Raw genomic sequence first — 16,321 nt, 5'->3', positions numbered from 1 at the left:
TATTTCTGCTGCCAGGAGACATACCCTCTCTCTCTCTCTCTCTCTCTCTCTCTCTCGCTGTCTTCTTCTCTTCTCTCGTCCCTCTCCCTCTCTCCCCTGCCAGCATCATGGCCAGTCGCACTGCCTCACGTGGTCCTGGGTTGTCTTTCGGCCCCGCGCAAGGTGGTTATTGTCGTTGGTTAACACAACAGCATCTGGCCGAAGCAGCCTCTGCTGCGCTGGGTTGGCCTGTCGCCGCTCTGGTTAGTGTCGTCAGCGACCGGCAGCTCCAGCGGTAGCTAGCCTGCAAGAGTCTTGAGCCATTTGTCATCAGCCACTCCGGACAAAAGACGTGTCATGCAAAACACCCCGGACCAAAGGGGACCCCGGTGGTTCTGAATCATTTAACCACAGGCAAAGACGACAGCGTGGGCACACGAAAGACCAAAAACAATGCACAGGTGTCGGGTCGGTGAAATATAGTTCACCCCCCTGCTTCTTAAGAACTCGACAGCTTTTATCAGTGTCAGCAAGAAAACTGTGATTGATGTCCCACGCTCTGAGGCCAATGGCAGTCTGGCTTCTATCACACTCATCCACCCCTTTCTCTCTCTCTCTCTCTCTCTCTCTCTCTCTCTCTCTCTTCTCCCTCTCTCCCACAGAGGACATTCTCGGCCAGCGCCTACTCGGACCCCATCCAGGTGCAGATCCCGGACCTGTCCCCGCGCGTGGAGCAGCCGGAGATGCTGTGGGTCATGGGCCCCGTGCTGGCCGTGGTGCTCATCATCATCATCGTCATCGCCATCCTCCTCTTCAAGAGGTGAGTTGACTCCCTGCGGTGGACGCCCAGGCCGCACCGTGTGAGACCGAAGCACAGCGATGTCCTCCTCCTGACTGCTGCAGGAGTGTGTACTTCATGACTTAATGACTTACGGACGGATCACTCGAATTAGCCGGTTGGTCAATAAGAAACGTGAAACAGCGTTGTGGCTCAAATGTCACCCTGGTGTGTGTGTGTGGGGGGGAGGGGGGGGAGGAGCAGGGAGTAGTGTGTAGGTGTGTGTGTCTGTGTCTCAGTGATGTATGACCATTGCATTGTTTCCTTTGGTTGCATCAGGACTGCTAATGAGCTCTGCCCCTCTCCCTCTTCCTCTCTTCCTCCCTCTGTTCCCCCCCCAGCAGTGGTTTTCTCTCTCACACTCCCTCCCCCTCTCTCTTTCTCACTCTCTCTCTCTCTCTCTCTCTCTCTCTCTCTCTCTCTCTCTCTCTCTCTCTCTCTCTCTCTCTCTCTCTCTCTCTCTCTCTCTCTCTCTCTCTCTCTCTGTCAGTGTGTGTTTCCCCTCTGACACCAGTGGTTCTCTAACTCTTTCTCTGTCTCGCGCTCTCTCGCTCGCTCTGTTTCCCGACTGACATCAATGGGGCTCCCTCTCTCTTTCTTTCCTCCTCTGAAGCCTTTACATCCGGTCTCATCACGATAATATACTGTTTTATGGGGGGGGGGGGGGGGGGTTCAGGGGGATACCCTGAGCTCTGACAGGCCACGGGAACGGCAGCAGAGTGTACACTGGCCTACTGCAGGAAGAGAGCCAGCCAGGCCTGTCAGCACAGCGGCTGCAGAGAGAGAGGGAAAAAGAAAGAGAAATGTGGGTGTTTTTATTTATTCATCACCATTGCTGGTCGAATCTGCAAAGACACAGCGACAGCAAAGAAGGAGGGAGAGAGAAAGCGTGTAATTATTTGCTTGTCGTGTCCGACGGCCGTACGGGCCAACGCGTGCTGGCCGGGATGCTTGGGTTATGTAACCCACCACTGGTTCAACGGTGATATCCTATCGGCCGCCTTCCATACACACTTTGAGTCTGGGCCTGGATGTTATCACTGGGTCGGCCTTGTGCATAGCCTCCCGTCCACTCAATGCACCACACCACTTTATCCTGAGACGGGGGGGGGGGGGGGGGACCACGTACCTTTCCTTATCTTTACCCCGGCTCTCCAGGGCTCTCTGAGCTCCAGGAGAGGTCCCTGGCGTGTTCGTACCCGTTCCTGCGTGCTCCCCTGACTGCCAGACTCCCAGACAGCCTGGCTGGTGGGCCAGAAGGGGAGTGGTTAATGATAGGCCCACAGACGTCTCAAACAACACTGCACTAGAGGACTGGCGCTTCCCTTGTCAGGAAGCCCGCAGGCAGGCTGACAGCAGGGCCGGGTGACGGTAGACGATTGGTTGGGTGGGATTGTATTGGTGGGTGTGTGTGGGGGGGGGGGGGGGGGGGGGGTAGAGGCAGGTAGCGGGAGCCGCAGGGGGCTCCTCGCACTGCCGACGACGCCACAGCGGTTGAGGTGGAAGTGGTGGTGGTATTGTGGAGTGCACAGAAGCAGTAGCTGGCGCCCCACCCCAGGTTGTTGTTGCTGCTGCCCGGAGTCGTTGTCAGGACCCAGACGCCGGCGGCGATCATCAAGGATGCTCTGCAGAAGTTTCTACAAAGTCTTCTTCTTTTTCTCAGCCCGTTTGATGCTGTGTTTTCTCTCGCCCTCTCTCTCTCTCTCTCTCTCTCTCTGGATCTTTTTTTCTTTCGTTCCTTTGGAAATTTGAGGAGGTTGAGGAGTGCTGTGTGTGTGTGTGTGTGTGTGTGTGTGTGTGTGTGTGTGTGTGTGTGTGTGTGTGTGTGTGTGTGTGTGTGTGTGTGTGTGTGTGTGTGTGTGTGTGTGTGTGTGTGTGTGTGTGTGTGTGTGTGCTCAGTGTTCTTTCTAATTAACGAGTCGCCTAATTCTCCCCCGTCCCCACCCCACCCCACATCCCCTCCTCTCCTTCTCTCTGCCCCCCCGCAAAAGCAGCAAACAGGAAAGGTGGGTATCTTCAGTGTGACCCCCGACCCGCCTCTTACCACATCACCCCCCTCCCCCAGACGTTGTTGTTGTCGTCGTCGTTGTTGTTGTTGTTGTTGTTGTCAACTTGCAGTGATCATCCCCCCCCCCAATCCCCCCACCCACCCCACCTCCGTCTTACCTTAAAAGAAAAGGCCAAAAAAGGACTTCTTCTCATGGGTGCTTTCGTCCCCACAAAAAGAGGAAAACGGTGTGCAAAAGAGAGCAGAATCACAGTGGGTTGGGCCGTGTCTAATTTGTTCGACACTGTGCTCCCGGAGAAAGGAGGCAGCCGACTCTGCAGTCATATTTTTTGGGTAATTGGGGTCGAGGGTAAGCCCGGGGGGGTCGCGCTGCTGTACTAGTGCATGTTCCATGTCTACTGTCGCCCCCCGTCCCCCGCCGTACCCCCACACCTCCACCTCACCCCCATCACCACCACCAGCACCGCCGTCAGATCTGACTGTCTGTCGGGGTTCGTACATCCTTGCTGTGATTCATTATTCAGCCCCCCCCCCCCCCCACCTCCTTTGGTATCGTCACGCCAGCTCCTATCTGAATATGCCAAGGCCTCACCTGCCCTGAATGGGCCATTGTGAAGTAAATGCCAGCCGGGGGAGTTTGCCCATAACAGAAATGTTCCCATTTTTGGAGCTGACATTTTCCACTGAGCTCCCAACCTCACCCCCCCCCCCACCACCACCACCATTCTTCAATATGAACCTAATCTCTCTCTTTTTCTCTCTCTCGCTCTCGCCCTCTCCACGTTATGGTGGCTGCTGTCTCAATAAAGCCTTGTTCTTCTCTCATTAAGCATGAACCTGTCTGCCGTATTCTCTCACACACACACACACACACACACACACACACACACACACACACACCACTTTTCCCCTTCACACACGTTTACCTTCCACTCCCCGGGCCTGCCTGAGCCCGGGATCCGAGCTGGCGTGTTGAGTGATCCCGATGCCGTGTTTAACTTAAGCCTCCCACTGAAGCGCAGCCCAGATTGGAGCCCACAGAGGTGTGGAAAACAGATCTCATCTCGGGGCGTCGCCCCCGCCCAGACATGCCCCCCCCCCCCTTCCCTACCTGCCTCCCGGTCCTACCCGGGCCCCCAGTTCCAGAGCGCCGGACACGCTCTGGCTACCGTCCCCCGACAGAGAGGAAGAGATTCTTGTTGTGGATTAGCCGTCACGCTGCTAGCATTAGCTTAAGCTCCCGCAGCATCAGATAACAGGTGGCGCGGTGGGCCCAGGGGTCTAGCAGCTGGCTGGGGAGGACCTGGGCTAGGGGTATGTGTGTGTGTGTGTGTGAGCGTGTTTATGCATGGGTGTCGGTCTGTGGGTGGGTGGGTGGGTGGGTGGGTGGGTGGGTGGGTGGGTGTTTGGGTGGGGGGGGGGCGGAGTATATAGATGTGTGTGTGTGTGCGTGTACAAGCGGGCGATATGTGTTTTTACCGCTCCGGAGGTAAGCAGAATGGCCCGCTCCTGCCTCAGACCCACGCTCGCCACTTGCAAATGGAGTGCAATGAGTTGTGAAATTTCAACAGGGCCGCTCTGCTGCCTTCCACTGCCCATTTCCATTTGCGGTGGAAGGGGAGACTCGCGAGGGTTCGCAGCTGTCGGCTGTGCGGGCCTCGTGTGTAGTGCCTGTGTGTGCGTGTGTGTGTGTGTGTGTGCGTGCGTGCGTGTGTGTGTGTGTGTGTGTGTTTGAGAGACTGTGTTCATCGTGTGAGCACGTGAGGTAGAGGGAGTGAGATAAGAAAAAGAGGGCATTTGCACGCACAGAGCTGGGAATGTGTGTATGTGTGTTTGAGCATGGCTCCACGTGCGTTGGTGTGTTTATGTGTGTGAGCGGCTGTGTGTGTCTGATTGTGTGTGTGTGTGTGTGTGTGTGTGTGTTAGTGAGTGTGTGTGTACGTGTGACTGTTTGTGTGTGGGTAAGTGTATATGTGTGTGTATATATGGGTTTGAGTATGACTGTATGTGTGTAAACATGTGTGTGTGAGTGCGACTGTGTAAACGTGTGTGTGTGTGTGTGTGCGTGCGTGTGTCTACATATGTATGTGACGGCGGCGGCGGCGGCGGCGGCGGCGGCGGCGTGTGTGTTCGTGGGCAGATGCCGGCTGTCTCTTGCACCAGCGCACAGCGGAGGCTCTCTATCCACACGCCCGCCGCACACCGCCTGCCGCTCGGTGTCTCGGTCCATCGGAGCCGACCCCCCCCCCCCCGCTGCTAGGCTAGGCTAGGCTAGGCTAGGCTAGGCTAGGCTATCGTACACTGAAGGCTGGTGGCGCAGGTGTTACAGGAGCGGTGTAATTAGCAAGTGTTGTGCCACCCAGCTGACGAGCTAATTACAGCAGCCGCCTGTTTTCCCTCTCAATCTGGGAAACCAGTAAACACACATTGTGCTCGTGGTGATGAGCACGCACACACACACACTTGCTAACACACATAACACACATTGCACACACATGCTTACTCACATGCATACTTATTCACACGCATGGATTCACACAAACACTTGCTCACACTCATACTTGCAGTGTTTTACCGTACATACTAGCGTTAACCCTAAGCCGCAGGAGCGGTAAATTGGAGTAGGTTGTTTCAAAATACCACAAATAAGCTGTGGTTTAAGCCACGTCTTATACCGCATCTTTGCCCACAACACAAATGCCTTCATGTACCGCCCCAGTGCTTGCAGGAAACCTTGATGAGACTGTTGAAATAGTACAATAACCGATTGTTAAGTAAGTGTCTATTTATTTTATTTATTCCAGGGACATTGCACACTAATCAACAGTCAAACTGTAAGTGAGCCAGAGTTAGCCTAAGAGGCTAGTTTACATCTGTGAGTATTACCTTATTGGAGATGATGCTGACTCAAGCTTATCGTAAGACCCTGAACTATTTGACCTATTTAGGAAACAAGGCATCTTGTATTCGGCAAGCAATTCATTTCGACGCAAGAGGCTTTGAATTCATGGACTTGTTTCATAGGCCCAGAGCACATTGTCTTCCTTGTTTTAAGTTATAGGTTAGTAAGTTATGTAGGGATGCCAATGTTTATTTCTTTTCATGGTTATGTTTTACTCGCAAGCCTCGATATAATTGAGCATATGGGTTTTTCCTCGTGACGGCATTAGGAACTTCATGTTTCAACACTTGAAAGCAGATCACTGTTAACAGCGCAGATTTCATTTCTTTGAAGTCTTTGTGTTAGCAGAATCTACCTATAAGCCGCTCCGGAGAATAAGCCGCAGCGACAGTTCTGGTTTGTAAAATTGGGATAGAAGAAGTGTCTTTATTTTTCGAAAAACACTGTACTCAAACAGGCATTCTCACAAAAACACACACACACTTACTCGCACACACACGCGTACATATTTATTCACACACAAGCAAACGCACACACACAGCCAATCACACACGCACAAACATGAATATGCAAATACAAAAAATACAAACACAAACACCCAAGTTCTAATGTTTCATTAACATGACACATTGGACACAGATATCGACATTTTAGCACTTCTCCCACACACACACACACGCGTGCACGCACACATAACAGCTGTCATCCAGCCCGAAGTAAACAAGTCCAGCCCAGCCCACTCCACGAGAACAATGGCCTGTATTTTTCCAACACATTCAACACCAGTTGGCAAACGTTGGATGGGTTGGGGACGTATCGGGCCTCTCAAGCATCCACTAAACCATTAACATCATCGAGGGGGAGGAGGGCTCCATGGGGGGGAGTCCTTCTCTCTCTCCCCATCTCTATCTCTCTCGCCCCCCCCCCCATCTTTCCATCAGCAAGACTCATCCTCATCCTACTCATCTCATTCCCAGTTGACGTTTGGGGCCGTGAAGCATTGGAAGCAGTTGTGGCGAGGTGACTCACTTCCTGTCTCGTTTTGTTCCCCCCCCCCCAACAGGAAGCGTCCGTCCCCCTTACCGAAGGATGACCAATCAGGCGGAGTCAAGGACTCCCTCCTGGCCAACTCTTCGGACCCGGTGGAGCTGCGGAGACTCAACTACCAGACCACAGGTATGCTGCGCCTCCACCAGGGTCTGTTTCCTCCCGTTGTTTATCGCTACCCAGTGCCCATGTGCAAAGGAGCTGCTTCTCGTTAGCTCACAGCAGGGGGCTTGCGGTTGACTACTGGACAGCACCCATGGGAGTGCGGGGGGGGGGGGGGGGTTGTGTGTGTGTTTTCAACGTGGATGGGGGGGCTAAAAATAAAATGTGAGCGAGACGTTTTTTCCCCCTGAGAGTGATAAAGGTTTTGAGTACGTTTGAATCTTTTTCTCCCTGGCACCCATAGAGAATGCATTGTTTTTACCTCCATTTTAAAAACTCTGTCCTTTACAGTCTTGACTACTGCAGGTTACTCATCATCTGTAAAAAAAATATTCTGTGACATCCTTTGTTGGCTTGTTTTTTGCCCTGCGAGGAAACTTCTTTATTTGGGGTTTCTCGGGAGAGAACGAGTGTCTCAGTTTCCCTTTGTCTTTTTGTTGTTAACTGTCGGATATCTTTCTCTCAATTGACAATACATAATTTGAACTCACCCTGACCCGCAAAGCCTGCTGTCCTTTGTTTGGGAAATAAAATACCGACATCCAATTATGGTTGGAGTTCATGAAATCCTCCCAGGGCTTTGTGGCCAAGCAGAGAAAGGAAGGAGAAAAGAATACGAAAGTATGTCGAAGGTTTCGGCAGAAAGGTGTGTGCATGTGTGCTGTATGGAAATGCGCACCATGTCACTCTTCTCTTCTCAGATTGAACCCCTAACTAGCCCCTAGCATCCTGTGTGTGTGTGTGTGTGTGTGTGTGTGTGTGTGTGTGTGTGTGTGTGTGTGTGTGTGTGTGTGTGTGTGTGTGTGTGTGTGTGTGTGTGTGTGTGTGTGTGTGTGTGTGTGTGTGTGTGTGTGTGCGTGCGTGCGTGTGAAAGTTTGCGCGAGTGTGTTTGGGGCTACAGAGAAAAGAATGATCAAGCAAACAGCAGGCGTGACCGCTGGAGGTGTAGAAATTGTTTGTGTTTGTATGGATGGGTGAGGCAGCGAGAGGGGGGGGGGGGGGGGGGGGGGTGTAACTAGTGTAGCTTCCATTGGAGAGCAGTCCCTGAAGCCGAACACAGTGGAGAGGGGGGTAGGGGAGAGGGTGATGCCTTAGCATCAGCCTTCTACCTCTCTTCCACCCTCCCCTCCCCACTGCTCCCTTCATCTCCCCTCCGCCTCATGTCTCCCCCCCCCCCCCCCCCCCCCCCCCACATCTCCCTTTTAAAATAATGACTCCTGTTGCCTCAGATGTCGAGGTGAGCTGGGTGGAGCGGGAACACAGGGGCTGAGAGAAAATGTCAACCCTTTTTGTGTGTGTGCGTGTGCTGTGTGCGTGCGTGCGTGTGTAAGTGTGTGTGTCTCCTGCCTCCTACCTCCACAGAGAAATTAGGAGTGAATCCCCTCAACCCCCTCTCTACTCCTCTCTCTCTGTCTCCCACTTTCCCTCCCGGCGTGTGTGATCTCTCTCTCTCTCTCTTTCTCTTTCTCTTTCTCTTTCTCTCTCTCTCTCTCTCTTTCTTTATTTTCTTTACCCCGGCCGTCCTTTTTAGCGTTGCTTGTTATGCCTCCCAACGACTAGAGTAGTGATTATCAAAATCACAGAGTGTCTGCCAGCCTCCATTAAAAAAATAATACAAAATTCCACCAGGCTACCAAGGTAGCGCCGGAGGTAGCGCATATCGAAAGCCTGCGTTGCCTCTTCATTCTATCTAGCTATTTGCTCTCTCTCGCTCTTGCTCCTCCCAACCCAACCCCCCCTCTATTTTTCTCCCCCCCCCCCACCCCCTATAGCTCTCTCTCGCTCTCCCTCTCTCTCTTTCTCTCTCCCTCCCTCTCTCTGAGCTCTAAGCACCAGGGATTTTTTATTTGGCCTTGATTTTCTTTCATGTTCTGACTGGTTTTACCGGACCCCAGCTGATTGGTGTATAATTCCCAACCAGACCTCGGCTCGACCTGTGAGGCTGCATGTGGAAGCCCGACTATCAATAGAGATGTGTTGTAAGTGTGTGTGTGTATGTGTGAGTGACACGCACACAACAGCGATAATCACCGTTTGGAGTGGATGCCTTGTGCTTTTACTGCTCGCCCTCTGGACTGTCAAAGAAAAAAAAAAAAAGAGCTGGAATAATTGCTTGTGTGTGTGTGTGTGTAGGTATATAAATAATATGAGTATTAGTATAACCAAGTCCTTGTACTGTTGTTGGACTGGGTCCGAGGGTCCGATAGTGATGATGACTCTGATCCGGTCCCTCTTGGACAGAGCACCGCTAAGTCATTGCACCCAAAGTGGCTTCCCACTACTGCTACTACTTCCCTAGCTCTTGGCTATCAGAGACCTCTCTGTGGCAGCCCGGCTGAGTCTCTTAGATCTTCACTCTTCCTCTTCCTCTTCCCTCTTCCCCTCTGTTAACATCCTCTCTCTTTTCTCCCCCTTCCCCGGTGGGAAAACTGTCTCCCCCCCTTTTCTCTGCAGGTCCGAGTTCTCACCACAGCCCCAACACTCCAAGTTAGTCTGCTCCCTCTCCCGATGTGTACCCCCCCCCCCCCCCTTCCCCCCCCCACACACACACACACACACACACACACACACACACACACACACACACACGGCGCCCCCCCTCCCTATCTCTCTTGCTCTGCCACATTATATGTCTTGGTGTTGCTCCCACCCTCGTTGGTGCAATCTGTTTGACAGACATCTCATCCCCACAAGCTCGGTGATGTTGTTGTTACTGCAGCAGCTCTGAGCTCTGTCACTCTCTGGGGATCATAACAGCCATATATATATATATACATATATAAATATTTACATCAAAACATATACCATTATTTTTATTTTTTATTTAATGCATCTGGTCGATATTGCCCAAGGACTTCCTTCTTGGCTAGCCATTAGCGCCGGCTTAGATTAGCCGCGCGCTATACGTGCTCACACTTCATTTCCATAACAACCCGGCTATAAAGCACCTGGCTGAGCGCAGGACACGCGCCCCTGCCCGCCCCCCACTCCGGCCATACACACCGCTGACGCACAGCGCGCACACCTATAGAGCGATGGGCGATATAACCATTGTGCGCCGGTGTTACATTAGTCTAATTGGTGCGGTCTCGTCTTGTGCAGCGGCCGTGGTACCAGCCATTAGCGCTTAGCGTAGCAGCAATAATGAGCTTGTAGCAGGGCAGCTCGTCCGGGAACTCGACCTATTACTTCACAGATACGCTTGGCCAAATATCACTGGGGGGGCGGGGGGAGGGCGAAGAAAAGGCAGACTAATTGCATGTAGAAAGTGCATATCTGTGATGTATGCGCAACTTTCAAACGTGTGTGTACTGGGGTAGTGTGTCTGTTCGGGGGCTTGGGATTTTAAGGCATCTCGACGCATATCGGTACAGTTGGAATGTTCCGGAAGGAGGCGAGGTTCCCTGAAAGCCAGTTAAGCGCAGAGCCGTGCCGAGTTCACAGGCACAGGGGGGAATTTGTGCCGGTAGATTAGCGATAAATCGGCCAATAACCCGGCGATGAGAAAACGGGGGGTTAGGGTTTGGGTGGGGGTTGGTTTGAGTTTAATCCAGTCCCCGGTGCCTAAGGCTGGGGGCACAAGATAGTTTGTTGTAGACGAAGACGCTTTCAAAGGAAATGCATTTTGGCCGGTGACCGTAGTCCGTTATATTATTCTTTTGAATCATTTTTTTTTTAACTCCCCAGCAAGTGACAGGGTGACGGATCCGTAGAGACGAGCAGGTCCTCCTGATCTCTACCTATTTCCCTGAGCTCTAGGGAAATTCTGTTTTCCTATTTTTCCTGATCCCCACACACTGCCGGCCGGCAGTGGAGTCAAGGAGATGTCTGCTTCTCATCCTCCCTCCTTTCTTCCTTCCTCACTTCCTTCCTTCCTTCCTTCTTTCCAGGAGCATGCTCACTCGGTCACCCATGATCATCACTGTGGCGACCGCACATGCCGTCCTCCACCCCCACCTCCTCCACTCTCTCACACACACACACACACACACACACACACACACACACACTCACACTGGCACGCAATGAGCATGATGATGTCATCACCAAGTGTCACCAAGAGTTTCCTATCTCCGAATTTTTGGAAACTCTTGATCTTTTTCATTTGATGTTTGATTTATATCTATTTTTTATTATCTCCCTCTCACTCTTTCGTTCTCTCTCTCACCATTGTCGACCACGGCTCACTCTCCATGGCAGCCGTCACCCAGCAGCAGCTTTCTCTCACCCCCCCCCTCGCCCATTGAGGAAATGTTGTGTTTATGTTTTAAATGTGACTCTGTGTCGGTGTGGGCATGTTGACTGTTCATAGAAGGAAGCAAAAAGAACAACTGTAACATCGCACTCACCTTTATTTTGTCTTCTCTCTCTCTCTATCCCCCTCTGTCTCGCTCTCTGTATCTCTCTCACTCTCTCGCTCTCTTTCTTTCTTTCTATCTATCTATCCATCTATTTTTCTTTCCCCTCCCTCCTCCTCCTCCTCCTCCTCCTCTGTCGCCTCCCCCAGGGATGAGGGAGCACCCTCCCATCTCCGTCAGCGACCTGGCCGACCACATCGAGCGTCTCAAGGCCAACGACGGCCTGCGCTTCTCTCAGGAGTACGAGGTGAGCGCGGTGTGCGCCGGTGTCCATCCACACAGTCCACCCCCCCCACCGATGAGGGGGTCCGTATCACGAAGTGACCATCTCGAGGACTGAGAAGTTTTTATCATTTTTTTCCGTCGTTTTTATATATTTGCGCAATTAAATTGACGGTGTGTCAGAACACTCGGCCTTGGACGACCTAACCTCGCTCCCTCCCTTCATTTTCTTATCAACGTCCACTCTGTGTGTGTGTGTGTGTGTGTGTGTGTGTGTGTGTGTGTGTGTGTGTGTGTGTGTGTGTGTGTGTGTGTGTGTGTGTGTGTGTGTGTGTGTGTGTGTGTGTGGGGTGGCGAGGGGCATTAAAGCAACCAAGCCAATTACGACCTGGCGCTAGTAAGGTAGTCTGGAAAACACCCCAGCGTGGGGCGCTCAGGCCCTCACATCATGATGGGCTTTGCACAAATCCACCAATTAACTTCACATTTAACTGACGTATGGGTTAGCCGTAGCTCCCTATACATCGCTCACCCTATACAGGCGAGGAGATGACGTCAGTGAGGGTTCGAACCCGGGGAACTGGGAGAAACGTGTTTGTTTTTTTCTGCCCAATTACAGGGAATATCTCTCTGATCGCGGCACGATCCTGTATGCGCGCAGTCTAAAGGATGATTCCCTCCACTCCTTCTCAAGCCCTTTATATCCCATCAGTACAGTATGCGGGGACGGGCCCCCTATTTAAGCATTTGGCTTGGATTCCTCTCTATATTCTTTTACGGAAAACTACCGGGTGGCTAGTCGCCGCAGTAATCTGCCTGTGTGTGTCCGCGTTTTTCCCAGTCGATTGTTATTTTTCGCAGGCGGTCTTTCGCGATACTACTCGGCGAAGGGATTATCTCTCGTCAGTGTTCTCTCTCTACCGCGCGCGTACCGGGGAAAAAACAGAGCACGGCGGAAGGAGAGGAGGGTGCATTTGCATTTAAAGTGGCACATTTTTGCATAAAAAAGGATTGCCGTAAGCCCGAACAAGAGGTTAGTTGGCTGTGAGACTATCCGAGGGAATGGGGAAGGAGAGGGGCATCTTTGAATACAGAAAAACACAAGGCGCCTCCCCGCCGCCTCCCCGCCTCACCCCCCTCACCCCTCTCTCCTTGTTCCATCTGTCCTCCCTAATCGCCCTCGTTCCTCACTCCCATGCGCTAAAATGAGACTGTCACAATCCCAATTTATTTCTTTTTTTACCCCCCCTTCCCCTCGCCTAAGCACCCTTATTTATTTATTTCCCCCCCCCCCCCTCAACCCCAACTCATTACGTTGATCCCCTTGTCCACTGGCCCCGCAGCCCCTCCTAGACTGTGTCGAGCCACGGTTAACACGGCCCACCCGCCCCCCCCCGCCCCCCATCCTGCGTGGGCCTTGCCATGTCCACTTACCCCGTCCTCAGCGCCCGGAGGCAAAACCAAAGCAGACCCATCGCATCCTCCACCACCGCGTCACCGTCACCCCCTGCCCTTGCGTCCCCTCTGCATCGCCCCCCCCCCCCCCCGCCCCCAAACAGATGGCAGGCGGCTTCTCGTGTAAGCGTGGCGCGGCTGCTCAGGGCGCTGTTTCTGTCACCGTCACTTTCCCCAGATGCTCTCGCCCGAGCCCCCCTTCCCTCCCTCCCCTCCGAGCCCCCCTCCCCCCCTCCGAGCCCCCCTCCCCCCCTCCCCTGCCACCATCACCATCGCTCCGTTGACTTTACTTCAAGTCAGACAGTTTGGAGCGATCACAGCCGCCCACCATGTCGTCCCCCCACACGCACACACGCGCATTCCAACAGGTGTATCAGCACCCCCTCCCTCAGCGCCTCCTCTCTCTCTCCCCCCCCCCCCCCCCCCCCCCCCCCCGGTGTTCTTCACTCCTGCAGGATAACAAGCGGTTGCGTGTCGGCGCGGACACCTCCCTCTCTGCTGTCCTTTTTCTTCAGTTTGTTTGTTTTCATTACGGTGTGGGAGTGACGGAGACAGCACTCCTAAAGCCCGTGTATAGCGGCCGCCATTATGTCCAATCAAAAAGTGCCACTTCCAGCACGTCAGCTCAAATAGCGAAGGCCCTACTTTTTCTTTATTTAATTGATTTGCTTTGTCTGTGTGTCTCTTCCGTCGTCGTCGTCCCCCCCTCCTCCCCACTCTACCTCCCTCGTTGGCCGGTACTCGTCAGTTGGCGGCGTCCTGTCGTCTGCGTAACGCCCTCTCAAACCGCGGTGACGTGTTTTGACTGCAAATGGAATCTTTTCCCCCCGTAAAAAATTGGCGCGGCGCCGACGGGAGAAATTGGCAGTGTGGCGGTAGTGTGGCGGGCTCATCAGTGACAATGCGGACCCCCCACTCTCCCTCCCTCCCTCCCTCCCTCCCCGCCCCTCAATGGTCCAAATGACAATACTACTCACTGCGCAGTAACATCATTTTTTATTTATTTCAGGGGGGGGGGGGGTGCTTTGTAAACACACAGCCCAAAAAAAGAAAGCGCCACCGATGGGTCAACAAACATTTGCGTTTTATCCCCTCTGAATATGACAACTCGGCTCGGGCGGATATTAGTTATGTTTCTTTAATACCCTGATTAGGGCGGTAATTGAAAGGTGGTGCTATCTAAATGGGCAAAAGGGGCCTCATGACAATCCACATTAATGCAGTACAGGTATTGCAAAAGAAAAAGGCTGATATATTGTCAGGCTAAGGCATAATGGAATTGAATATGAGCTCTGTGCTGTGTGCTTAATATGCCTAATTTAGCACACGCAAGGCCGAATCCTCAGGCTGAATGTTTTAATGTTGTCTCTCTCGCGCTCTTTCTCTCCATCTCTCTCTCCCACTCTCTCTCTGTCTCTCTCCATCTCTTGCTCTCTCTCTATCTCTCTGTCTCTCCATCTCTCGCTCCCACTCTCTCTCTCTGTCTTTCCATCTCTCTCCCTCTCTCTCTCTCTGTCGCTGTCTCTCTGTCCCTCCATCTCTCTCTCTCTCTTTTTCTCTCTGTCTCTCTCTCTCACCAATCTGACTCTCTCTCTCTCTCCCCGTCTTGGTGAAGGCAAAAGGCTCGGGGGGGGGGGGGGGGTGAGGTTTGGGGGAGTCTGACGGACACGGTTACATCGCAGAGGTGGGGCGGGGGGGGCACGGGGGGGAGCGGGTCGATGCGGAATAACAAGAGCCTCGGTGACATTATCGAGCCCAGAGGGGCCTCGTCACATATCTCTCGCCTAGCAGGATCAATACGGCCCACAGCCCACTGTCACCGGCCCCTCTCCCAGGCAGACACTGGGAGCGGGGCTCGGGTGAACCGGCCCTCCTGGGGGGGAGGGGGGAGGTGGAGGGGGACAGAAATGGAAGATTATGGAAGGAGAGGAGTAGGAAGGGGGAGCAATAAGGGTTACAGTAAGTAATCGTACGTACGGCTGCCCAGAACTGGGTAATTGAATACTGCTGCCCATGGGGGGGGGGAGAGGAGAGGGGGTGGGGTGGGGTGGGGTGGGTGGGTGGGTGGGTGGGTGGGGTATGTCTCTGATTGCCTGCAGGCTTCGACTAAAGCTTTCTCGGGCGCCCCCATTAAATCCCAACATTTTCATCAATGTGTCTGGCCCTATTCTTCCCTTTCCCTCGTCCTGAATGGTATTCTCACCGTCTGAGCCCCTTTCCCCTTTTGCTCCATCCCTCAATCTGTATGCACTGTTGGTCTCACCAATCTCCCTCTCTCTCTCCGTCTCGCTCTCTCAGTCCATCGATCCGGGCCAGCAGTTTACCTGGGAGAACTCCAACATGGAGGTAAACAAGCCAAAGAACCGCTACGCCAACGTCATCGCCTACGACCACTCCCGCGTGGTTCTGACCTCCGTGGACGGTGAGTGCCCTGCCGAAAACACCCCCTTGACCACAACCTAACCCCCCCCCCCCCCCATCATCAATCACCTGCTACCTGATTATGTAGTCACGTCTTCATAGGGCACTGTGAGTACACTTTTCCATACATCTACTTGGGTTAATGTTGAAATACATAATGTTTATATTACAAAGTTACAGTGACAGTTTAATGAGAAACCTCCTCCAGGGGCTGGCCCATGAGGCCTGGTCTTTCCTAATTAATTTGAGCCTGCATCAACACTGTGTGACCCCCCCACGCTCCACTAAAGCTCCAGGACACTCACTGAGCTTGGCAGTCATAGGCTCTTTAAATCAGACTCTCTTTTTACAAGCCGTGCGGCCCAAATTAAAACCCGGGCGCTGTCTCTCCCGGTCACAGCCGTTCCGGGCAGCGACTACATCAACTCCAACTACATCGACGGCTACAGGAAGCAGAACGCCTACATCGCCACTCAGGGCCCGCTGCCTGAGACGCTGAGCGACTTCTGGAGGATGGTGTGGGAGCAGCGGTCCAACACCATCGTCATGATGACCAGACTGGAGGAGAAGTCACGGGTGAGGAGAGGGGCCAACGCCACCCCGAAAGCTCATTATCAGAGCTAACGGCTAACGTATAGCGCTCATTTATAATTTATAATGGAGCGAAGCGCTCACTCGAGCTAACTAGTAGAGCTAATGTCTAACGCATAGCGCTAATATCTTATTATAAAGCTCTGAAGCGCTATAGTGTGGTGCTAAGAGCTAACTTATAGGTACAATCGCAAATCTATAACGCTAAGAGCTATCTTGTAGAGTTAAGTGCTAACTCATACCACTAAGAGCTGACTTGTAAAGTTCAGAGGGCATTTCTAATGGGTTGTTGTCTCTTTGATCGGCAAGCTGGTTTCTGTTCATCGTTTCCTGTAAAA

General features: G+C 52.9%; 1 protein-coding gene across 3 annotated transcripts in view; it reads left to right on the top strand.

Annotated features, from left to right (window-relative positions):
* LOC130386932 (receptor-type tyrosine-protein phosphatase F) overlaps nt 1-16,321 on the top strand; it is a 128,841-nt gene that overhangs the window by 94,664 nt on the left and 17,856 nt on the right. For all 3 annotated transcript variants that reach the window (XM_056595802.1, XM_056595804.1, XM_056595803.1), the window contains 5 exons: nt 642-799; nt 6,791-6,903; nt 11,444-11,541; nt 15,270-15,393; nt 15,793-15,968. In XM_056595802.1, coding sequence (XP_056451777.1) covers nt 642-799; nt 6,791-6,903; nt 11,444-11,541; nt 15,270-15,393; nt 15,793-15,968 — 669 coding nt within the window. The remainder of the gene's footprint in view (nt 1-641; nt 800-6,790; nt 6,904-11,443; nt 11,542-15,269; nt 15,394-15,792; nt 15,969-16,321) is intronic.

The sequence above is a fragment of the Gadus chalcogrammus genome, chromosome 8 (genome assembly GCF_026213295.1).
Source record: "Gadus chalcogrammus isolate NIFS_2021 chromosome 8, NIFS_Gcha_1.0, whole genome shotgun sequence".
NCBI classification, from domain to species: domain Eukaryota; kingdom Metazoa; phylum Chordata; class Actinopteri; order Gadiformes; family Gadidae; genus Gadus; species Gadus chalcogrammus.
Note: the sequence above shows the minus strand (reverse complement) of the source record. Positions and strands in the feature narration are given on the sequence as shown.